The sequence below is a fragment of the Podarcis bocagei genome (assembly GCF_964188305.1).
Source record: "Podarcis bocagei genome assembly, chromosome: 7".
NCBI classification, from domain to species: Eukaryota; Metazoa; Chordata; class Lepidosauria; order Squamata; family Lacertidae; genus Podarcis; species Podarcis bocagei.
In genome coordinates, this window is record NC_138132.1 from 79,951,062 (window position 1) to 79,974,430 (window position 23,369).

General features: G+C 48.2%; 2 protein-coding genes across 6 annotated transcripts in view; one reads left to right on the forward strand and one right to left on the reverse strand.

Annotated features, from left to right (window-relative positions):
• LOC308591922 (protein-arginine deiminase type-3-like) overlaps positions 1-12,942 on the forward strand; it is a 32,538-nt gene extending 19,596 nt beyond the window's left edge. Inside the window, exons 8-16 of the mRNA XM_081203083.1 lie at positions 208-311; positions 2,025-2,136; positions 2,972-3,079; positions 4,469-4,626; positions 6,070-6,214; positions 7,550-7,643; positions 7,991-8,073; positions 9,091-9,225; positions 10,725-12,942. Of these exons, the coding sequence (XP_081059209.1) occupies positions 208-311; positions 2,025-2,136; positions 2,972-3,079; positions 4,469-4,626; positions 6,070-6,214; positions 7,550-7,643; positions 7,991-8,073; positions 9,091-9,225; positions 10,725-10,958 (1,173 nt within the window). The 3' untranslated portion in view covers positions 10,959-12,942. The remainder of the gene's footprint in view (positions 1-207; positions 312-2,024; positions 2,137-2,971; positions 3,080-4,468; positions 4,627-6,069; positions 6,215-7,549; positions 7,644-7,990; positions 8,074-9,090; positions 9,226-10,724) is intronic.
• Positions 12,943-13,762: 820 nt separating this feature from the next.
• RCC2 (regulator of chromosome condensation 2) overlaps positions 13,763-23,369 on the reverse strand; it is a 32,176-nt gene continuing 22,569 nt past the window's right edge. For 4 of the 5 annotated variants that reach the window (XM_081203087.1, XM_081203084.1, XM_081203085.1 and 1 more), the window contains exons 7-13: positions 23,105-23,219; positions 22,800-22,966; positions 21,890-22,070; positions 20,185-20,290; positions 17,875-17,947; positions 15,693-15,770; positions 13,763-14,458 (exon numbers count right to left, since the gene is read on the reverse strand). In XM_081203087.1, coding sequence (XP_081059213.1) covers positions 14,354-14,458; positions 15,693-15,770; positions 17,875-17,947; positions 20,185-20,290; positions 21,890-22,070; positions 22,800-22,966; positions 23,105-23,219 — 825 coding nt within the window. In that variant the 3' untranslated portion in view covers positions 13,763-14,353. The remainder of the gene's footprint in view (positions 14,459-15,692; positions 15,771-17,874; positions 17,948-20,184; positions 20,291-21,889; positions 22,071-22,799; positions 22,967-23,104; positions 23,220-23,369) is intronic. The other variant, XM_081203088.1, reaches the window with a different exon arrangement.

Consider the following 23,369-nt stretch of genomic DNA (forward strand, 5'->3'; position numbering starts at 1 on the left):
ACAACTCTTCCCAATTTATACTGTTGGGGTGGGAAATCTGTGACATCCCTGTCCCTTGAGATGCTGCCGGATTGGAGCTCTCCTTTCCCCCTGACCATTAGGCATGCTGGTTCCTGGAGCTGAGACTGTCATGTGCCTGAATAGTTCTTGTTTTAGTCTCTCTTTCCAATCTCTTTCTCAGCTGGCCTCTGCTCTCCTCCACTACAGGCGCTTCCCGAGGCCCCAATTTTTAACGACACTGTTGTCTTCCGCGTCGCTCCGTGGATCATGACCCCCAATACCTTGCAGCCAATAACGGTTTACGTCTGCAGGTGAGAGCTTCAGCCAGTGCACAGATGCACAAGCATAGGACTCATGGATCAGGTGTGCCACGTCAGGGATGGGACACTGATGGTGGTCTGAGGTGAGGCAGGGACTGAGAGCCGTGTCAGTGGTCGAAACCAATCAGGATCAGAGGGAAGACTGGAACTCAAGTCTGGAGTTCCAAGACCAGAAATGCCAGAGTTCAGGTAGGCTTCGTCGTTCAAGTGTAGCATCACTAGCCTGAGAACATCAGAGAAGCCCTGCAGCTCTCCCTGTCAGTTTGCATTTCTTAGTGCAGAAAGTATTGATCTGATGTGTAGAAATCTTTCCTATTCTACTTAATTCAAGAGGGTTCTGGAAGCTTCTGTGCGAAAGAAACAAGCAGAATGTTCCTGATGTTTGGGTTATACCAGGGGTCAGCAACCTTCTTCAGCCATGGGCCGGTTCACAATCCCTCAGACCATGTGGTGGGCCGAACTATATTTTGGAAAAAAAAGAACAAATTCCTATGCCCCATAAATAACCCAGAGATGCATTTTAAATAAAAGCACACATTCTACTCATGTAAAAACACCAGGCAGACCCCACAAATAACCCAGAAATACATTTTAAATAAAAGAACATATTCTCATGTAAAAACACGCTGATTCCTGGACCATCCGTGGGCCAGATTGAGAAGGCGATTGGGCCGCATCCGGCCCACGGGTTGCCTACCCCTGGATTATACCTGGAGAGAAACTGGCTTAAGCTGGTTCTCTTGTCTCTTCTGTCAAGGTCATGTTGACTATAAAATAGGGCCAGAAGGAGCCTAGGTTTCACTTTCACTTTCTATCTCTTTTCCTTCTGGTGCGGTGTTTTGTATATACAGTCATACCTTGGGTTACAGATGCTTCAGGTTGCGGTTTTTTGGGTTACGGACTGCTGAAATCCAGAAGTACCGGAATGGGGTTACGTCTGGGTTTCGGCGGTCGCACATGCACAGAATTGCAACCTGCGCATGCGGGTTGCGAATGCTGCGGGTTGCAAACGTGCATCCACTGTATAGTCGTACCTTGGATCCCCAAACATCTTGGATCCCCAAACACCTTTCAAGTCAAAAGTTTTGGCTCCCAAACGCCGCAAACGTGGAAGTGAGTGTTCCGGTATGTGAACGTTCTTTGGAAGCCGAACGTCCGATGCGGCTTCCACGGCTTCTGATTAGCTGCAAGAGCTTCCTGCAGCGAACCGGAAGCCGTGCCTTAGTTTCCAAATGTTTTGGAAGTCAAACGGACTTCCGGAATGGATTCCATTCAACTTCCGAGGTACGACTGTGGTATGTTTAGTGTTAAGTTTTAGACTTATTATTAGTTACTGTAAGCCTGCTGCAACTGGATGTCTTATGGACGGTGCCAATCCTGAATGTATTGGATTTGTGACCATTATACTCATTTGCCTTCAGTAGCAGTAAAGCTCTGCTGGATGAAATGAAATTGCCTCTGGTCTATTTTTTGGAATCCTGCAACGTGTTTAAGTTTTTACTCTAACTATACATTGGGAACTATTCTGGATCAATAGAATTTCAGTGACGCTCCCCACCTGGGATTTCCAGCAACTGAAATTCAGAAGTTTCGGACAGTGGAGTCGGAGCATAGCCATTGTAGCTAATCTTCTTTTGAAGCCTTCCTTTCCTTCTCCTGCTCTGCTGTTCATCGATGCCCATTTTTCTGCCTTTTGACATGCAGTATAAAAGGCAACGCAGATTTCGTGGTGGAGATCAGCAAGCTGTCCAAGAAAGCTGGCTGCAGATTGATCATCTGTCCAGAAGCAGAAAATCGAGGTGACCGCTGGATCCAGGTAGGTTGGAGTGTCCGTTGGGGGGGGGGGCGGGCAGGCAGGTGGAAGTGTGAGCAAACTATTGAATTATTTTATTCAATGTATTTACCATTAATCAGCCTGGCAAAAACGGCCAAGGAGGGTGCAAGGCAGAGTTGTGAAGCGTGCAGCCTGGGGAGCGTTCCAAGAAGAGAAGAGTTTGGATTTGATACCAAACGTGGGTGGTGCTGTGGGTTAAACTACAGAGCCTAGGACCTGCCTATCAGAAGGTCGGCGGTTCGAATCCCCGTGACGGTGTAAGCTCCCGTTGCTCAGTCCCTGCTCCTGCCAACCTAGCAGTTCGAAAGCACATCAAAGTGCAAGTAGATAAATAGGTACCGCTCCGGCGGGAAGGTAAACGGCGTTTCTGTGCGCTGCTCTGGTTCGCCAGAAGCGGCTTAGTCATGCTGGCCACATGACACGGAAGCTGTACGCCGGCTCCCTCGGCTATTAAAGCGAGATGAGCGCCGCAACCCCAGAGTCGGCCATGACTGGACCTAATGGTCAGGGGTCCCTTTACCTTTTTAAGGAGTCTCAAAGCGGCTAACATTCTCCTTTCCCTTCCTCCCCCACAACAAACACTCTGTGAGGTTCATGAGGCTGAGAGACTTCAGAGAAGTGTGACTAGCCCAAAGTCACCCAGCAGCTGCATGTGGAGGAGCGGAGACGCGAACCCGGTTTCCCAGATTACGAGTCTACTGCTCTTAACCACTACACCACACTGGCTCCAAGGGCCAGAGGGTCTTGGGGTTCCTCACTCCTTTCTTCTGCCCGCGCATATGTCTTATTTCTTCCCTGTTTTCTTTAATGGCACCAGGATGAGATGGAGATCGGCTACACGCAAGCGCCACACAAGTCCTTTCCCGTGGTCTTCGACTCCCCAAGAAACGGAGAGCTGGACGGCTTTCCCTTTAAGGCAGTTCTGGTAGGAACCCCTCCCGCCTTTGCCTTATTTTGCCTTCAAATTAGAACCTTTGAATTTGTTTTTTGTTTTTTTTTATCCTGCAATAGTGCAATTTGCATGAAGGGTTTGAGTGATAAGGCAGCTCCACAGTTACACCCCCGTCTGCCTGCCCCGATACTGGTTTGTTATTATATTATTCCCTTTATGTGGGTTTTTAAAATATAACATTTTGTTTTTCATACAATTTGAACAAGTTCTATTCAGTTTCATTACAATGTTCTCTTAACGGTTTTGACTTCCCATCCTTACTTCCATGATGTTTCTTTTCAAACCCTTTATCTACTGCCATAAATGTAATACTTAATCTATAACATATATACTAATTTACATTCCTTTATCATTCTCATTCCTTTACTTACGGTATATTTCCAGTCCCACTTGCCATTTCATTTGACTATAATATTTTCCCAGATAGCCCCTAAAGGGATCTCCACTCTCCGACAAACACATCGTCTTTTGGCGCTCTTAATTTTGCTGTCAGTTCCGCCATCTCCGTGTAACACGTTTTTGTGTTTCTATGCTGTAAACCACCCTACAATCATTGGTTGAAGGGTGCTGGAGAAAATGAATGAATGTGCTAGAGACCTGGTAGATTACTGTGGTCTGCAGTATATTCTCTCCTGCAAGTTCCAAAGATCTTGGAAGTCCACTCTGCTGTGATTTAGAGCAGGACCTTCACTGTGGCTGCTCCTTTTAGCTGGAGTAATCTTCCTCCCCGCTGGATCTGCCCTTTCCGGAAACCATTGAAGACAATTTTGTTCCAACAGCCTTTCCCAGCTGGATAAATGCATATTTACCACGAGCGTCCACTTATTAGGGTTTTAGGCTTGTTTCAAATGTATCTTTTAATGTTTTTAATGTTTAATGCTTTCAATATTTAACAGACCACTGTATTTTAATACTTTGTTGGAAGCCGCCCAGAGTGGCTGGGGAAACCCAGCCAGATGGGCGGGGTATAAATAATAAATTATTATTATTATCTGCTGTTTTGTTTTGTTTTTAAACTTTGGCTTTTTTGCTGTTTCCGAAGTGCATTGTCTTGAGAAAATTGCACAGAAGGCGATGAATAAAATGATTAGGATAATGGTAATGCATGCATGCATCTACCTGCCTACCTAATCTGTATTGGCCATCTTTTCGCTTTGTGCCATACACTCTGCAGGATCTGTCTATTGGCAATTGAATTTTGCAACCGGCCATACACAATTTGAATTGCCCACACGAGCACCCTTTCTGCATCACTCCACCCTATAGCTTCTGCAATTCAAACGCAATGGACACGAGGTCATTTTCAAAGATCTTATCGCCAAGATCACTCCTAATTCTATTGCCCTTTGCTCCCCACCCCAGGGCCCGGATTTTGGCTACGTGACCCGGAAGGCAGAAGGCAAAGGCAACAGCGTCTCCACTTTGGACTCATTTGGGAACCTCGAAGTCAGCCCTCCAGTGACCGTCAGGGGCAAAGAGTACCCCCTGGGGAGGGTCATCATCGGGAGTGCCTTACCCATGTAGGTGGAGAGGGTGTGTGTTGGGGGGGAGAGAGAAAAAGCGCTGGCATGGTGAAGCATCTGACAAGGACCCGCATGCACAGGCAAAAGCCCTCTGGACCTCCTTGTCTTCTCCCTTTCAGCTTGCTTCTTCACCCATGACCCATTCTAGCCCAGGCAACAGTGGGAAGGGAGGAGGAGGTACACAGAAAGTTGCTTTATCCTGAGCCATATCATTGGTCAATCTAGGCTGGTCAATATGGGCTGGTTTTCTTTTAAAAAGTTTATTTATACTTTCCAAATTTATAGGTTTCATAAATTTTACAATCGTTTTAGCATTTCAAAGTTTGACTTCCTCCCCCCCTTCTGCGATTCCTTACATTTATTTTTAAATACCTTCTGCGTATCCAAATTCATTTAATTTTCTCATCTAATTATCTACCCTTATGGAACTGGAGGTTACTACAATAACCCTGCCAATGTTCTTATCTGCTTACAGTTTATCTGTAAATATTCACTAAACCATTTCCATTCTTTTATAAAAAAGGTATCTTGATTTCTTATTCGTCTGGTATGCCATTTCTGCATCTTTTTGTACCCATTCTTCCTTTGCTGGGACTTCTGCTTCTTTCCATTTTGCGGCGAGTAACATTCTTGCTATTTTACAGAAGTTATTTTAAACATCCTTTTCAATTCATCATACAGTGGTACCTCGGGTTACGTATGCTTCAGGTTACAGACTCCGCTAACTCAGAAATATTACCTCGGGTTAAGAACTTTGCTTCAGGATGAGAACAGAAATTGTGCAGCAGCGGCGCGGCGGCATCAGGAGGCCCCATTAGCTAAACTGGTGCTTCAGGTTAATAACAGTTTCAGGTTAAGAATGGACCTCTGGAACAAATTGCCGTATTTTTCGCTCTATAAGACGCACCAGACCACAAGACACACCTAGTTTTTGGAGGAGGAAAACAAGAAAAAAAAATATTCTGAATCTCAGAAGCCAGAACAGCAAGAGGGATCGCTGTGCAGCGGAAGCAGCAATCCCTCTTGCTGTTCTGGCTTCTGTGATAGCTGCACAGCCTGCATTCGCTCCATAAGACGCACACACATTTCCCCTTACTTTTTAGGAGGGGAAAAGTCTTATAGAGCAAAAAATACGGTAAGTTCTTAACCTGAGGTACCACTGTATATCATTTCCCAGTAAGCTTCAACCTTACTACAAGACCACCACATATGATAAAAAGATTAAACGGTTCTTTTTATCATATGTTCTTTTTTTAAAATCTGGGCTGGTTGTAAGGAGGCAGGCGGATGAGAAGTCTGTTGAGAACACCTGGTGTGCCCTGATGGACCAGGCACTGGCGGATATGAGATTGGGCTGGGTAGTACTTTTGCAGTGGCAAAGTCCTTGCCTTTGGAATGGATGCCAACCCTAAGTGAACTCTGCCTCTCTTTACTTCCTAGGCCTCACGGGGACAAGATGGTCAAAGTTGTGCGGGACTTCCTCTATGCCCAGGAAGTACAATCGCCCATCGAACTGTATTCTGCCTGGCTGCTGGTGGGGCATGTGGACGAGTTCATGTGTTTTGTCCCAGCCTCTGACAGGAAGGTACTGCTGTGGGTGTAGAGGGATGGTGCAAGGCACTAACTGGAGAAGGGAAGAAGGCTCAGAACCAGGGGATTGGTGGTGGGGTGATGAGTGGTCAGAGGGAGACGATGAAGCGGACTAAGAGGTGGTGGTGCCGGAAGCCAAAGGGGCAACAGGGTTTAGTGAGCAGGAAGAGGCTGTGGCGGAGAGCAGTCCAGACGCAGAGGTGGGAGAGGAGAGGGGCTGGGAGACAGAGATAAGGCTGGCTGCAGAAGAACCCAGGGAGCCTCCCCCTGCTGCCATGACTGGCTCCTCTCCCCCTTGGTCTCCCAGAACATGAAGAGAAATAAAAACGTCAGAGTAATGAGAAAGTAGGCGAAGGAATCTGAGATTACTAGGGAAGGACCCAGGGGAGTGTTAGGGAGTGGTGGGAAGGCTACTTCAATCCTACTGGCAAGAGTTGTTGTGACCACTGTTTGGGTTTCTTTGAATAAAGAGTTAAAGCCCCCGACAATGGGTGTTTTATTGCTGACTCCAGATCCTGACAGGTACACCCTGTCCACTGCTTTCAGCCTTTAAGTGCATTTTAACCTGTTTACTCAGAGGATATTTGTTCCCTCATATTTTGAAACCCACCCAATCTAAAAGGCAGTGAACAGAAGCTGTTGGCAACTTAGTTAATAATGATGATAATAATTTATTACTTATACCCCACCCAACTGGCTGGGCCTCCCGAGCCACTCTGGCCATTTCCCAGCAGAATATTAAAAACACGCTAAAACATCAAACATTAAAAACTTCCCCATACAAGGCTGCTTTCCGATGTTTTCTAAATGTCAGGTAGCTGCTTATTTCCTTGACATCTGATGGGAGGGTGTTCCACAAGGCGGGCGCCACTACCGAGAAGGCCCTCTGCCTGGTTCCTTGTAACCTCACTTCTCGCAGGGAGGGAACCACCAGAAGGACCTCGGAGCTGGACCTCAGTGTCTGGGCTGAACAATGGGGTGGAGACACTCCTTCAGGTATACTGGGCTGAGGCCATTTAGGGCTTTAAAGGTCAGCACCAACACTGAACTGTGCTTGGAAAATTTGGGAGCCAATGTGGGTTTTTCAGGACCGGTGTTATGTGGTCTTGGCGGCTGCTCCCAGTCACCAGTCTAGCTGCCGCATTCTGGATTAGTTGTCATTTCCAGGTCACCACTCTGGCAAGACAGTCTGTGGGCAGGTAGGGTCTCGGCCTGCGTACCGATGGAGCTGGTAGGCAGCTGCAGTTCCAGAGGGCACCATGTTGGCTACCCCTGAGCTGCAAGTACATTTTGCAGCCTGTCTCACTTCACTCCCTCTGTTCCTCTCCAGGGTTTCCGCCTGCTTCTGGCCAGCCCCAGTCGCTGCTACAAGCTTCTGAAGGAGAAGGAGCAAGAGGGGTACGGCGATGCCATGATGTTTGATGGTAAGGTGGCTCTCCTTTCTCCTCTGCAGGAGCTGACAGGAAGTCTGGGCAGGAAGTTGCTTACTTTGTATTAAGGCCCCAAGAAGCTAAACCTCACAATTGAACTACCCCATCTCACGCTGTCCAAGGGGTTGTTTTTTGCTCAAAATCAGGGGTGGGGAACCTCAAGCCGGGGGGGGGGCAGATATGCCCCCCCAACTCTTATTTACCTGGCTCTCATCTGAGCTAAATATTACAGTGCAGTATGGAGCTGAGGACATGTATTTTGAACCAGTAATTTAAGGGGTGGTGGTGGGGAACATAACAGTTGTAACATGAATAAAGCAGCCACCTGATTCTTATTACAGGGCTAGGCAAAGACGACAAAGAAATTTCAATAACAACAATCCTGGCTGACAAATCCTTGAGGAGCATCAATGAGTATTCCCAGGTAATTGTCACACCCCTTTCCCCCAGATAATGACACATAGTCATTTGATTATGAACCTGGACACTTTCTAAATGATATTCATTGTGATGGCAAGTCTGACTGACGGATGTTCACCTAGTGAGGTTCATGGCAGAGTGGAGATTTTAATCCTGGCATCCAGGGTCCTTGAGCCACACCCTAACCGCTACACAATATAGATCCTTTCCTCTGTGCTGGAATAGAAATCTGCAGATCACAGGGAGGCAGCGACAGGCTCCCTGCCCTGTGCTTGTGGCAGAGAAGTTTCCTGGGACAGACAGGCTTTTGCAGAGATACACACGAGCTGCAAGGGAATCTTTGCAGTCTGGCTTCTGTAAGGGAAAGTGAAATTGTCATTTGAGTTGGGATGAGTTCACGGGGTGTTAGAGACAGGAGTGGCTTTGTGGGGGATGAAGACCCACGAAGTGATAAAGGGAATGGCAGATAAAGAGGAAGTAGGCTGGAAGGGACAAGGATGAAGCCCAGAGGTTCCAAGGAAAGCTTTTGTGGAACTGAGAAAGTCCGGAAGGGCTGCATGCTTGGGACTGAGTATGTGTCAGTCTGGTCAAAAGAGACAAGCTAAGGAGAAAGGACCATTGTTCAGTGGTAGAGCACCTGCCTTGCATGTGGGATGTCAAAGGTTCAGTCCCCCACGGCATCTCTAAGTGGGGCATCTGAAAACCCTGGAGAGTCATTGCTGCAAGTCAGTGTAGAGGAAACTGGGCAGTTAGAGGGAATCTGAGAAGGCACAAAAACTGGTGTAGAGACTGAAGTGCCAAGGATCCCACTGTTGGGAAATTGGTGGTATGCTATGGAACAGAAGCTACAGTTTATGTGCAAGGCCACAAACACACACCATGCAATCTGTGGCAGTGTTAGGAAATTCCACCAGGAGCATGACTCTATTGACACACCTGTCAAATCTTTAACTGCATTGCGCCTTCACTTGTAGTGATGCAATGAATTCCTCTCTGAGGCATATCTTCTCTCACTTCCTAGAAATGCATTGACTGGAACAGAGACCTCCTCAAAGAGGAGCTGGAACTGGAAGAGGAGGACATCATCGATATCCCCCAGCTCTTCACTCGCTCTTCTTACAGCCCCAGCAAAGCTGTTGCTTACTTCCCGGACATAGTAAGGCTCTGCTCAAAAGGTCCTTTTGTAATGAGCCACCACACATGCCAGACAGATCCCTGGCCACAGATGCGGTTTTCTCCCAAAGGGGCCAGATTTGGCCCAGTGGCCTCAAGTGCCCGACACTTCCATGGGGCAAGGGGGTGGCCTGGTTGGCAAGATGCAGCAGTTAGGGCAATGATAGAGAATGTTTGTCATGGAGGTCCTGGGTGCATCTACAAATAGGGTTGCGAATGTTGCTGACAATCTTTGAACTGGATGAATCCAAGGGTCTGATGCTGTGCCCCCCCCCAATTCCTGTCTGGAGCTGCTCTTAAAATGACAGCGTCTCCCACCCCCCCAATTTTTTTTTTTTTATGTCAACACTTTACTTGGGTACCGTATTTTTCGCTCTATAAGACACACTTTTTTCCTCCTTAAACGTAAGGGAAAATGTGTGTGCATTTTATGGAGCAAGTGCAGGCTGCGTGGTTAAGCCAGAACAAGGAGAGGGAGCGCTGCCCAGTGCAGCGCTGCACTCTGTCTTGCTGTTCTAGCTTTCGGCTTAGCTGTGCAAAGCCTCCGCAGGGCAGCGGGTTGCCTTCATCCCTGGGCTGTCCCAGAAGCCTCCACAGGACACAGGGATGAAGGCTCCCCATTCCCTGCGGAGGCTTCACGCAAAGCTAGACCAGCTAGAGGGAGCGCTGTGCAGCGCTCTCTCTAACTATTCTGGCTTTTGGATAGCCCCCGCGAAGCCTCTGTAGGGCAGCAGGACGAAGGCTTCCCGCTGCCCTGCAGAGGCTTCACACAGAAAAGCCCCCCCAAGAACCGTGCTCCCTTTAAAAAGCACGTGGTTCTTGCGGGAGATGGGGGAAGGTACAGAGGGCAGCTTAGAGGGACGCGGGTGGCGCTGTGGGTAAAACCTCAGTGCCTAGGACTTGCCGATCGTATGGTCGGCGGTTCAAATCCCTGCGGCGGGGTGAGCTCCCGTCGTTCGGCCCCAGCTCCTGCCCACCTAGCAGTTCAAAAGCACTCTTAAGTGCAAGTAGGTAAATAGGTACCGCTTTATAGTGGGAAGGTAAATAGCTTGCCTGCTGCAGCTTCGTCACGCTGGCCACGTGACCCGGAAGTGTCCTCGGACGGCACCGGCTCACGGCCTCTAGAGCAAGATGAGCACGCAACCCTGGAGTCGGACACGACTGGCCCGTACGGGCAGGGATACCTTTACCTTTACAGAGGGCAGCTTACCTGCGCACAGCCACTTCCGGGCAGGGGGAGCCTTCATCCCAGAAGCCCGATCTCTCTTGCTGTTCTGGATTCTGAGATTCAATTTATTTTTGTGTCCCCCCCCCAAAAAAAAACCCACTAAGTGCGTCTTATCATCAGTGCTTCCTATAGAGCGAAAAATACGGTAATTTCCAGCGAGTGGATATTGCGAGGAAGACTGGAGCAAAGGGTTATAAATGCCCATAGCAGTTTCAGAGTCCCCTTCTCACAGGCACCCCATGTCTCATTTGCAGGTGAACATGCTTGTCCTGGGAAAATACCTGGGCATCCCAAAGCCCTTTGGACCCATCATCCATGAGCAGTGCTGCTTGGAAGAGGAGGTCTGTCGTCTGCTGGAGCCGCTGGGGTTGTCCTGCACCTTCATAGACGACTACAAAACCTACCACGAGGGTCTCGGCGAGGTCCACTGTGGGACCAACGTCCGACGCAAGGCCTTTTCCTTCAAGTGGTGGAACATGACCCCTTGAGCGTGGAGAGATCCACAACCTGCCCTCCTTGCAGGCGAGGAAGATGCCAGGGCAGCTGCTGTGTAGCTTACGCTTAGCTGCGGAATCGTCACTTTCCAAGGTTCCTGTCTTGCCCAGGACTTTTGATTAACTTCAAGGGCCGAGCTGGTTGCTCACCCTCTTTTTCACGCTCCTACCAGGTCCACCCACGCATTTCATTCCCCCGGTATGTTACTCTGCAGTCTGAGCCAGATGAAGAGACCAGGTTTGCTGCTCAGGAACAAGCCAGGCGTTCAAACGAGATCACAGATCTCTAGCCTGTTATCTTTTAAAGATGGGATTTTTGGGGAGGACAGAAAGGGGCTGGAGTGCCCGTTTTTAGTGTAAGGCAGGTCAGAGACACAGAGCCAGTTCTAAGTTATGCAGCATGCAATCCTTCAAAGACCCAGGTTTAGGGGCGACGCACTGGGCAGGGGGTCAGTCCAAAAATTTCTGTGCCGAGGATCTCTCCCCCCCCCCCCGCGGCACTGTGAAGAAGCTATACCTCTCTAAGCCTTAGAAGAATAAGTAGTGTGAAAAGTATACATTTCTTTGTTTTTTAAAAAATGAATTGATTATGCATTCTATACCTCTATTTTTGATGATTGCAAAACAAGGCGCGCAAATGTTTTTCGCTTGCATTTTAAGGAGCGTTTGAATAAACTTGTGGGGAAAAGTTGAGCGCTGAGCAAAGTCTTTTGTTGGATGCTGGTGTTGGGGAGAGGTGGGCTAATTCATACATGATCTTCCATAATCCTCTAGACCAGCCTTTCTCAGCCTGTGGGTCCCCAGATGTTGTTGAACTACAACTCCCATCACCCCTAGCTAGCAAGGCCAGAGCTCAGGGATGATGGGAGTTGTAGTCCAACAACATCTGGGGACCCACAGGTGGAGAACCCCTGCTCTAGACCGAAGTGACATGACAAAAGGTACATGGCACAGAGAAAGTGGGTAGGGAAAAGTTCTCTCTCTTGTAACGCTAGAACACTTAGGCAGCCAGTGAAGCTGAATAATGCACAAGTCACACTGCAGAACTCCCTCCCACAGTGCTGTTACATGCATAAGGCTCTACACAATGTTGTCATTTATTTAAACATTTATTTTGAGAAATATATATAAAAAAACCCCAAGAGGAGTTACATGACTAGGCTAGGAACTTATCCCACCAGATTTAAACCCAAAATTATTTGTTTTATCTCTGAGCCCTTCCTCCACAATGAAGAGAGAGAGTGGTGAGAAGAGGGGAAGACACTAGAACAGTTGAACTGTCTAGGTCCAGAAACAAAAAGCCTGTTTTTTATTTTTTAAAAAACAATAATGTCACTCATTGCTGCAGAGGGAGGGTCTGTTTCCTCTTTCTCCCCTCCCCCCCCCATTGCAAATAAGTTGTCCCCAAAGTTTTGTTCCAGTTAGGATGTCCTTATGTACCACACACATCCCTGCAGCTCCAGAAACGGAACCACTTTTTGCACAGGTGAAAAAGGCCATGAAAGAAAATCTCTTCTGGATGAGGTACGTAACTTGACTAGACAGACAAACAGGAATGGAGACAAAAGCAAACGCTTCAGGTGTAGGTTTAGATCCAATTTTTTTCCTTAAAATAAAAAAGACAAATAATAATGCAATGTACAGCCCCTATTTCTTCCCCACCCTCCCCCCAAAAAACAAAAACTTTAGGGTTGCTCCCTCTAACCCAGCTTCCCGGAAAAGCCCCCAACCTTTTCAAGAACTCTGAACCTGCAAATGTTAACGTGGTATGGGGCTAACTTCGCCCCGTCTGGGAGGACACCCCCCCCCAAAAAAAAACAGAGCTAGCAGATTCAAGGAAGGGAAAGGGGGGGGAGAAGAGGGGACCTACTGCTAGAAAAAAAGGGAGTTCATGCTGGGACAGAGAGGAGGCAAGTTATGTTTCAAAGGCACCAAAATTTCTCCAACACAACACATGGCCGCAGAAGGGAGAAAGAACTAGTAGACTTGCAACAGGGATCCGGGGGCCAACTAATATTTCATCGAGGAGGCTGAGCGGTTCTTTAAGTCGTCCCAAAGCATCTTTGCATAACTGTGAACCCGCCCACCCCACCCAAGGCGCCTAAAACCTGGAACTGTAGCCATTTTAAATGAGGGGGGCGAAGCCTATGGGTATCTGCAATGTACATGAGGGACACCCTTGCAACTTTTTTTTGGAGAGGGGGATAAACTCCCTCTCCCTTGCCAGAAGGATCCATGAGGCTCACATGGAATTTGGTTAAGAAGAGTGGAAATAGTGGAGTGAGTGGGAGGAGGAAGAAGATTCCTTCCATCCAAGTAGCTGAATCAGGAATTTAAATTCTCTATCAACAAAACAAAAGGGAGCGCCACCCCCAATTCAAACCAAGGGTAGATCCTCCTGTTTCTCTCCCCCTCCCCCTATTCCTGGGGCTCTGCAAATAAATTCAACCATTCGCTAGGAGGCTGCCGAATCTGACAGCGCCCCCATGTGGTGGACTGGCCTGGTATTTACAACACTCCCCAAACAGGAGCAGTCAGCTGAGGTGCCTTTTGGAATTCTTGACTACAATTCCCATCGCTTCTGGCCACTGGCCATGCTGTCTTGGGCTGATGGGGGTTGCAGTCCGCAGCACCATCAGAGGGTTCCCCACTCCCCTATTTTAGCAGGTGGGGAGCTTATGAAAATCTGCAGTACGGGAGGCACCTCATCAACAGAAAAATCTACGTAATTAAGAAAAAAACCTTTTGCAGAAGCCTCAAGCTTGTGGAAATCTGTAGTGCAGCAGGCACCCTTTAAAAAAAAAAATCTGGGATACTTTAAGGACAGCCTTCTTGCAGAGACCTCGAGGTTTCTTGGGAACAAAAAATATATATATACAAGAAAGATGGTCCCTTCCACAAAGGAGGAAATCGTTTCCAGCTGCAGGGGAGGGTGGGGGGAAAAGAAGGGTTAGCCTTCACCCTTCTCAAAATGCTGGTTACTGGTCTGCCGCTTAACAAAATATCAGCTACGGGAAAGGAAAACAGAAAAAAAATGGGCGAATTTGGACAAGCAGTCCTGCCATTTTCATCGAAATTCAAAAGAAGCAGATCTCTCTTGACGTAATGTCCCACCTCCATGCCCCCCCCCAACAAACCAAAATACAAAGCAACCTGTCTTAGGGAAAAGAGCAGGGTGGGCGGGGAAGTCAATGTTAACTGGCAGCTGGAAGCTTCAAATTGCTTATCAAATACGAAATCTTGGGTAGCCTAAGGAGACGAGTGCCGGTGCCTGCAATCTCCCCATCGCGTATGGATCCCATGTCCCCATTGCACACGACGGGAGCAGCGACTGCCTTGTCAGGGGGTGTGGGGCGGCAGGGTGGAGGAGGAAGAGGCCCCCGCGTGGGTCAGAGCGTGCGCGGGTTGTACTCTGGCAGCTTCTTCAGCTTCTCGTTCTCGGCCTCGCTCTCGTCACGGGCAATCGCCAGGGAGTGGGCATAGCCCATCGCCACCTGAGCAAAGCGAAAAAGGACAGCACAGCGGTGTTAGGAAGATCCAAAGTTGGGGTATCCAGTCCAGCCTCCTCCTGTTCTCAAGAGCGGCCAGCCAGAGGCCGCACAAAGCCAAGCCCGCAAGCAGGGCCCTCAGAGAGAAACAGCACCCACGCCTTTCCCACTTGTGGTTCTCAGTCAGTGCCATCTGGAGGTAGACTGGATATGAAAGGTCCATCTATTTCATGCATTTGATCGCCACTGACAAGTGGACCTGCTTAAGAAAAGAGCCTTACAGACTGGATCAGTTCCACCTAGTGCAGCCCCTGTTTTCTAAGTGGCCAACCGGATGCCCCGATAGGATGTGAAAGCAACAGCCTTCTTACGCTCTTGTTTTTCGCCATTCTAAGGTTCACTGCCACTGTCCATGGAGGCTCCATTTAGGAATAATAGGAAACTTAACAGGAGCTCTGCTGCTGGATCAGGCCCATCCAGCCCAGCATCCTGTTCTCAGCAACCATCCAGGTGTTCCCACCCCGCAAAGGGAAACCCAAAAGGAGGACCCGAGTGCAAAAGCAGCAATTTTTCCCTCCTGTGGCTTCTGGCAACTGGTATTCAGAGGAACAGTAGGAGGTAGAACATGGCCGTACTTTGCGCTCCATTAATCGGTCCAACCCTCTTTTAATGCGACCCACGACGGGGGCCATCGGCAACCCTCCCTCCCACAAGATGGAACGACAGCCACCGGCTTGAAAAGAGGATTACCACACTGGCCCAAATATAGGCTGTGCCTGCAAATAAGCTGCAGCTATAAAATTCAATACTTATTTGCAGGTGCGGCCCGCCTCCCGGCACTACCTCCCCAAGCCAGCACCGGGGCAGGCTGGGAAGCGGCTGGCAGGCTTTGTGCCGTTGTCCCACGCTGCTTCGGGGGGGGGGGGGAGCTGCGCCACTTTGCTGGCAGTCTCTCCCCCCCCCTTCCGGCTTAGGAGACGTGGTTGGGACGGGCGCCGTTGTCCCACACCCCTGGCAGCCCTCAAATATAAGTCACACTTTAACTTTTAACAACTGGAATTTGGGGAAAAGTGTGGCTTATATTCAGGTCAATATGGTAGATTGGGGCAGGGGGGTTGGTTGCCAGACCAGGACACACTCCCCCCCCCCTTTTGGGGACCCAAGAAACTTTCAGAAGGAGGTTTGGAAGCACGAGGTGATTCAAGGTGGTTCCCGGTTGCCACTACCTGCTCTTTCTTACCTGTTCTGTGTAGATGCCATCCAAAGTCTTCACCTCCTGAGCTGCAGTGGAGGACTTCGGCTTGTGGTCCCCATAGCCCTGAGAAGACAGAAACGGGACTCAGACCCTCTCCAAATTAAAGAGCCAAGGCAGTTCTCCGCTCTGACCATTAATGCACGGAATGTCAGGAAGCCAGACCTCAAGTCTTTTCCCTCCATAGCACAGATCAATCACCTCGGTCCTGAGAAACCTGTTTGCCTTGTAAGTCTCTGGGTGGCACCAGGCAGCCGCCTTGCAGAGTCGGACCCACTGGTCCAATTAGTTCAGTCTTGCCTACATTCACAGGCAAAAACTCTTTTCTGGCATTTCAGAAAGGGGACATTCCCAGCCCTTCTCGGGAGACTGAACCTGGAAGCTTCTGAGCACAATTCAAAGTGTTGGTGCTGACCTTTAAAGCCCTAAATGGCCTCGGTCCAGCATCCCTGAAGGAGCGTCTCCACCCCCATTGTTCTGCCCAGACACTGAGGTCCAGCGCCGAGGGCCTTCTGGCGGTTCCCTCCCTGCAAGAAGCGAAGTTACAGGGAACCAGGCAGAGGGTCTTCTCGGTAGTGGCACCCTCCCTGCAGAACGCCCTCCCGTCAGATGTCAAGGAAATAAACAACTCTCTGACTTTTATAAGACATCTGAAGGCAGCCCTGTTTAGGGAAGTTTTTAACGTTTGAAGTTTTATCGTGTTTTTAATATTTTGTTGGGAGCCTCCCAGAGTGGCTGGGGAAACCCAGCCAGATGGGCAGGGTATAAATGAGAAATTATTATTATTATTATTACTTCTGCATGCAAAGCAGACACTTTACCACTGAGACACAGCCCACTTGAAGCTTCTAGTCCCCGTAAATTAAGAGCTGATTTAAACACAAACATTGGGAGCAGACCTTTGGTCCATCTAGCTCAATAATGCCTGCAATGACTGGCAGCGGCTGCCTCCTTCATTTCAGGCAGAGAACATTTCCTGCTCTACCTGGAGACAAGGACGTAAGACGAGTGCTGGATCAGGCCCATCTAGTCCAGCATCTTGATCACAGATGCCTGTGGGAAACTTGCAAGCAGAATTTGAGCGCAAGAGAGACACTCCCCCCTCCTGCAGCCTCCAACAACTGGGGTTCAGAGGCATAGCATAGCCCCTGTGGCTAGTAGCCACTGATACGCCTTATCTGCCAGGAAAATGCTGGAGATTGAACCTTGGAACTTCGGTGTGAACAGCAGACCCTCTTAGCAGGGCTTTCCAAAAATGGCTTTTGCATCATTGGCAAGAGGTGCAGGCCAACTTTTGCAATGGAATATAGTAAAGCAGAATTGTAGATCTGCAAGGGACCCTGTGGGCCATCATCTAGTCCAACCCGCACCCCCTGCAATGAAGGAACCTCAGCATGTGGTTCCCCATCCAATCTGAAACCATGCCGGACCCTGCTTAGCTTTGCAAATGTGCTAGCAGCTTTATTTCTGCGCCACTAGGAGGATAATTAACCGAAGGCCACATTGTGCTGCCGGCTTGACGCAACATTAATCTAGGTATTTGATGGCCCAAAGACTTGCCCCTGAAAGGGTCAGCTTTGAAAGCAGGCCATTTGGGAATTTTCAAACTGTTTTTTATGACATTTGTATTCACACGTTTGAGAGCTCACTTGGAAGAAGGGAGAGCTAAGAATGTAATAAATCATAATAACTTGTATGTGTGAGAAATTGGTAGGTGGATCAGTGTAAGCTATGTATGACTTATTACATTTTTTTTTTTACATGCACGATGCTTAATCGGTTGCTAAAAAGCTGTGAATTGCACCATTTTCCAGCTTGGGGCCTCTATCTCTCGTGTTGAGAGAGCCTTTCACAGCATACAGCGAAAGTAGTACAATTCACTTTGAACAGCCATGGCTTTCCTCCCAAAGCATCATGGGAGCTGTAGTTTGTTAAAGGTGCTGTTGGCAGACCCCGCTATTCCCCTCCCAGAGCTGCAATTCCCAGAGTTCCCTGGGAAAGAGGAATCGATTGCTCAAGCCCAAGCTCTCGTTGTCACCTCCTCTGGAGTCGATGGGATCGAGAGGAAAGTCCTCACCTGGCCAAACCAAGCGGCAATGGAAAAGCCTTCCTTCCTTCTTCCCTCCCCCAGATGTGGGCCTTTCGCAGCAGCTGCGTCCGCCCTCCTTACCAGTTCTCCAAAGGTCGGAGACGGGCCCCAACTGATTGTGCTCTCATCTGCAGCCACTATTATACTGCTCTTCCTGAAAACAGGTACACAAAGGAGGTTACTGTTTTGGAGAGCCCCGGAGCCCCCACCCCACAGATCCCTTCTCAACCTGGATGTGCCTGCCAGCTTGGGTAGATCCAGGGGCCCACACCTCGCAACAGGCTCCTCTGCCTTCGGAAGGAGCGGTTACCAAGAAGCAGGGCCTTCTCTGCAGTGGCTCCCGGTTAGACGGAATATCTTCATCCCACAACAAAAAGGACAGTCGTACAAACCTGGATCTGGACCTTTTAAAGCACTGTGCGAAAGCTTGCAGTGGGATTTAACTGTGGGTACACTGAACACTGGTACACGTGGAACCTTGGTTTTCGAGCACCTCGGAAGCCAAACAATTTGGCTAAAAACCCGGAAGTAATTGCTTCCGTTTTCAAACACGCCTTGGAAGTTGAACAGCTTCCAAGGCGTGCTTTCCCCCCCATCTTTTTGCCGACCGCCCATTGATCCTGTTTTCAAACATTTCAGAAGTCTTCTGAAACGGATGACGTTCAAAAACCGAGGTTCCACTGTATATTGAATACAAGCAGGGGGACGGAAAACTTTGGCTCCCTGGACACCGCCGAACCACAACTCCCATCGGCCCGAGCAAATGTGTCCAATGGTCAGGGATGATCTGGAGGGCCAAAGAGGTTCAGCCCACCCCCCACCCACAGGTGGAATAGTGTCAGATGAGGGGTGTGGGGACGACGACACACAGGTTCATCTACAAAGCTCAGTGGGTGAGCCTGGGCCTAGCCTGACTCGCAGGGTTCTTGTGAGGATACAAAAGGTTTGTGGGGAGAAGCACGTAGTCATGAGCTCAGCCAGATTGGATCAGGCAAGTGGTGTTTTCTAGCCCAACATCCCATTCTTGCAGCAGCCAACCAAATGCCCACTGGGGGAAGCCCACAAGCAGGGTGTAATGGCAACACTCTCCCCAGAAATGGTCAGAGGCTTGCAGCCTAGGACCCACGTACCTACGGGACCGCCTCTCCTGGTATGCCCTGCAGAGGACCTTAAGGTCCACAAATGACAACATTTTGGAGGTCCCAGGGTCGCAAGGTGGTTAGATTCAACTGCCCTTTTAGTTCTTTTATTTTTCTCTTTCATGGCTGCCATATTCTTTTGGAAGCTTGTTTAGACCAAGTTAACGGCCTTTTAAGCTTCCTCTATGCAAATAGGAATTCACTTTTTGAATAATAAGAATGATGTGTTCTCAGAGTTCCAAACAGGAAACCTTGCCGGGAGACGCTGGGGACTGAACCCGGGACATTCTTCATGTCACAAAGATGCTCTAACCACCTGATTTCCATCTGGCCTGCTTTTTGTTTAACCATTGCCATGCCCCAGCCCATTTTACCCATCACAACAACCCTGAAATGCAGATTAGGCTTCAAAAGCATGATTCCATGGGGTTTGAGTGGAGGTTTGGGCCTGAGGCCTATCCCACAGCGGCGCACCAATTTATATAAAACCACCTTGGTTGCAATTCAGCAGGAAAAGAGGCACGATATAGATCCCTTTAAAGCAAATGGAAACAACTTTTTTCTAGATGGACATCTGCCCCCTTACAAACTGCCCCTCAGTGCTTGCTTGCTTAGAAGCAAGCCTCTCATTTCCCGATAATCTTCCAGTTGCTAAATGGCTGAGATGCCAGTCCTTCCTTCGTTTTCCAAGTACACCACTGTCTGCAGGAGGTTAAGCCCATTAGCAGGGGGATGTTCAGACCAAAAATAACAGAAACAGATTTTAGAGGCTCCCTCAAGCCCTGTCAGAAGAGAAAACCACTCTCTTGAAAGTGACAATTAGCAAAAAGAAAGAGAGAAGGTGACTGAACCCCAAACAGATTCAGCCATCAGCTCAAAATGATAATATATCAGTATGCAAAAGGAGATGGCTCTTTGTAATAGCTTCCATTAGAGGCCATTAGAAAGGCACCTCTATGCCCCTTTGCGCATATCAACAGAAGAAGAGAGGGAGCAAATTTATAAATGGAGAAAAGGAGGGGGCTTGAGGGCACTTAAGCTATTGCGGTCAAAGTGAAACTTCTCAAGTTTCTAGCCCTGAAGACAATTTTGTTGCATGATGAACACAGATGGTCAGTCCTGTTAGAAAACCCTGGCATCTGGGGTGGGGGGGGGGAAGTAAGGTTGACTCTGGGTGAGACAGCTTCTTGTTGTTGTTTTTTAAAGGCAACTTTTCTCTCTCTCTCTCTCGTATAAAATCACAACTTCTTACCCACAAGCCAGACTGCGGATTTTCCAGCCGCATAGATCCTGCACAGTTTTGGGGTACATTGTGGACTCCCGGGAGGTGTTTGTGGCTCCCCAGAAAAACAGGCCTCCTGTAGAAAGGGGAAGAAGAGAGGGTTAGTGAGTCTTACGGTTAATATACATGGCACATTGGACTACTGCAATGCGCTCTTCGTGGGGCTACTTTTGAAGGTGACCCAGAAACTGCAAATAATCCAGAATGCGGCAGCTATACTGGTGACTGGGAGTGGCTGCCGAGACCACATAACACCGGTCCTGAGAGATCTGCATTGGCTCCCAGTACATTTCTGAGCACAATTCAAAGTGTTGGTGCTGACCTTTAAAGCCCCAAATGGCCTCAGCCCTGTATACCCGAAGGAGCATCTCTACCCCCATCGTTCAGCCCGGACACTGAGATCCAGCGCCGAGGGCCTTCTGGCGGTTCCCTCATTGCGAGAAGTGAGGTTACAGGGAACCAGACAGAGGGCCTTCTCGGTAGTGGTGCCCGCCCTGTGGAACACCCTCCCTTCAGATGTGAAGGAAATGAGCAGCCATCTTAACTTTAAAAGACATCTGAAGGCAGCCCTGTTTAGTGAAGTTTTAATATTTAACGCTGTATTGTTTTTAACACTCGATTGGAAGCCACCCAGAGTGGCTGGCGAAACTCAAAATATATATAAACAAAAAATAATAATAACAATAATAATATAGTTGGGTCTCCCTGGCAGTCTTAAACCAACACACATCTCCAGCAAAAGCTGTGCAATAATCTTTTCTTTTCTTTTTTCCGCAAATAGTGTGCATACATCTAATGACGGGGCCTTCTTGGTGGTGGCCCTCTAGTTGTGCAATGCCCTCCTAGGAAGGCAGTGTCTGCAGATGGGCTTTGCAGCCTGAAATCTGTTTTTTTTATAAATTTTTTTATTGATTTTACAAAATTTTTATAAACAATACAAACAAATAAAGAAACAAACAAACATGTATAATTTCATCTCCTTTTTTCATAAACCTCACTTCTCTGACTCCCCCAAACCTCCCCTTTCTACATCCCAATTTCCAAAATTGTTTCAGCAAATCCTAAACTTAATTTTGTCAAATTTGTCCCTTATTTGTTCTTTTCTTTTACTTAATCTTTTGTCGCTGTAATCTCCTTTTCTTACTAAAAACCTCAACATTTTAGCATTCATTAATTTTATAATATTTCTTGAGATAAGTTTTAAATTTCTTCCAATCTTCATCCGCCGTCTCTTTCCCCTGTTCACGGATTCTGTCGGTCATTTCAGCCAATGTCATATAGTCTATCACCTTCATCTGCCATTCTTCCAGAGTGGGTAGATCTTGAGTTTTCCAATGCTTTGCGATAAGTATTCTTGCTGCTGTAGTAGCGTACATAAAAAAAGTTCTATCTTTCTTCGACACCAATTGGTTAGCAATGCCCAAGAGGAAGGCCTCTGGTTTCTTAGGGAAAGTACATTTTAGTACCTTTTTCATTTCATTATATATCATTTCCCGGAAAGCCTTGATCTTCGGGCACGTCCACCAAAGGTGGTAGAAAGTACCTTCAGTTTCTTTACACTTCCAACACTTATTGTCAGGCAAATGATAGATTTTTGCAAGCTTGACTGGGGTCATGTACCACCTATAGATCATTTTCATTTGCAGCCTGAAATCTGACAAGGCCTGCGGCTTACCTGTTTCGCTAATGGCGAAGGAGCAGGTGTAGCCTGCGTAGATCTGCGCCGCCCCGCGGCCGGGGAAGTCAAAAAGCTTCACCAGCCGGGGCACCATTTCATCCCTCTGCTCAGCATGGCCCAGGCGGCCGTAGCCCCCGAAACCCCAGGAGAAGACGCGTTTCTGAGAGTCCAAGACGAGCTGGAGGAAGAAAGTGGGTAAGGGTAAGGAACCTGCAAGCTTGCCAAGGAAGTTGATAAAGTTCATTAATGAGTTATTTGAAGCTCGACAGATCAGCCTTCTTTCCTAGGCTGGGAGAAAAATGGCAAAAACAGGGTATTTATCGGGACAGGGTGATTTTTGCAGCTGCTGTTGAAGTTGCAAAGCAATGAATGAAGCACGGAATGGAGCAATGGAGATATTTCTGAAACAACAACGGGATATCAGCTCCGCCCAAGGCATGACGGAGAACAGCAACAACCAGGAAAAGATAGATATAATATTTTACAAGGACAGGAAGGAACATCACAGACAGAATAATTGCCACACACAGGAAGAACAAGGATATAGTTTGAATGCTTCACCTGTAAGTTTATAAATAATTTAATGTGTCAATACAAATGGAAGTCGTTAATACTGCAGCTGTTGTATAAAGGATTGTTATTTTGACTCTGTACTCTGAAAATTTATTATTCCCAAAATGAAACTTCCCTCTGGTTGTAAATATTAAGATGATACCAGCAAGAATGAGTCTGTAAAAAAATGATTTGAATCAAGTCTTACTGACTAGTGACTTAAATCGATTTGATTTAAAATCGAATCCACTCTGTCTGCACCCAATGCAGTTTTCCGGACTCCCAAGCGCTTAGGACGACAACTCTCATTGGCCGCAACGGTCAATATAGGCAGCAGAGGACGATCAAGTCTTACCGTATGATTTGCCCCACAAGCAACGTCCCTCACCACAACGTTTGGCACCGGCAGGATCTGGCCATCTTTCGTCTTCTCGATGAAGATGGCGACGCGGCGGGGAACCAGCTCGCAGTCGTACTCTATCCTCTGGGCTCGGGCGATGAACTTCCCATCGGAATTGTGCCCTATTTGGGGGGTGGGGCAGAGAGAGAGTGAGTGCAAGGGAACCAATGGAACGGACACAACAAGGAAGGGGAAGGCTCCCCTCTCCCGGTCCCCCCCCCCCTTATGCCACCAAAACGCGGAGGAAATTAACAGTGTACCCAGCTGTCCATATTCGGGGCATCCAAAAGAATACAAGTTCCCTTTGCAGTCCATTGCCATGCTGAACTCGGCCCCACACGCCACCTTTGTAATCGGCTGCCCGTTGTACATGATCTAGAAAAAAAAGGGGGAGAGGTTAGAAAAGGCTGAAAGATACGCCGACCCTCACAAAACCTCTCCAAAGGGTCACACGCCTAGTCTCGCAATTCACTAGGTCCGCACAAACTGTATGTCTGTTGCTCTGATCGGTGGAACTGGCACTAT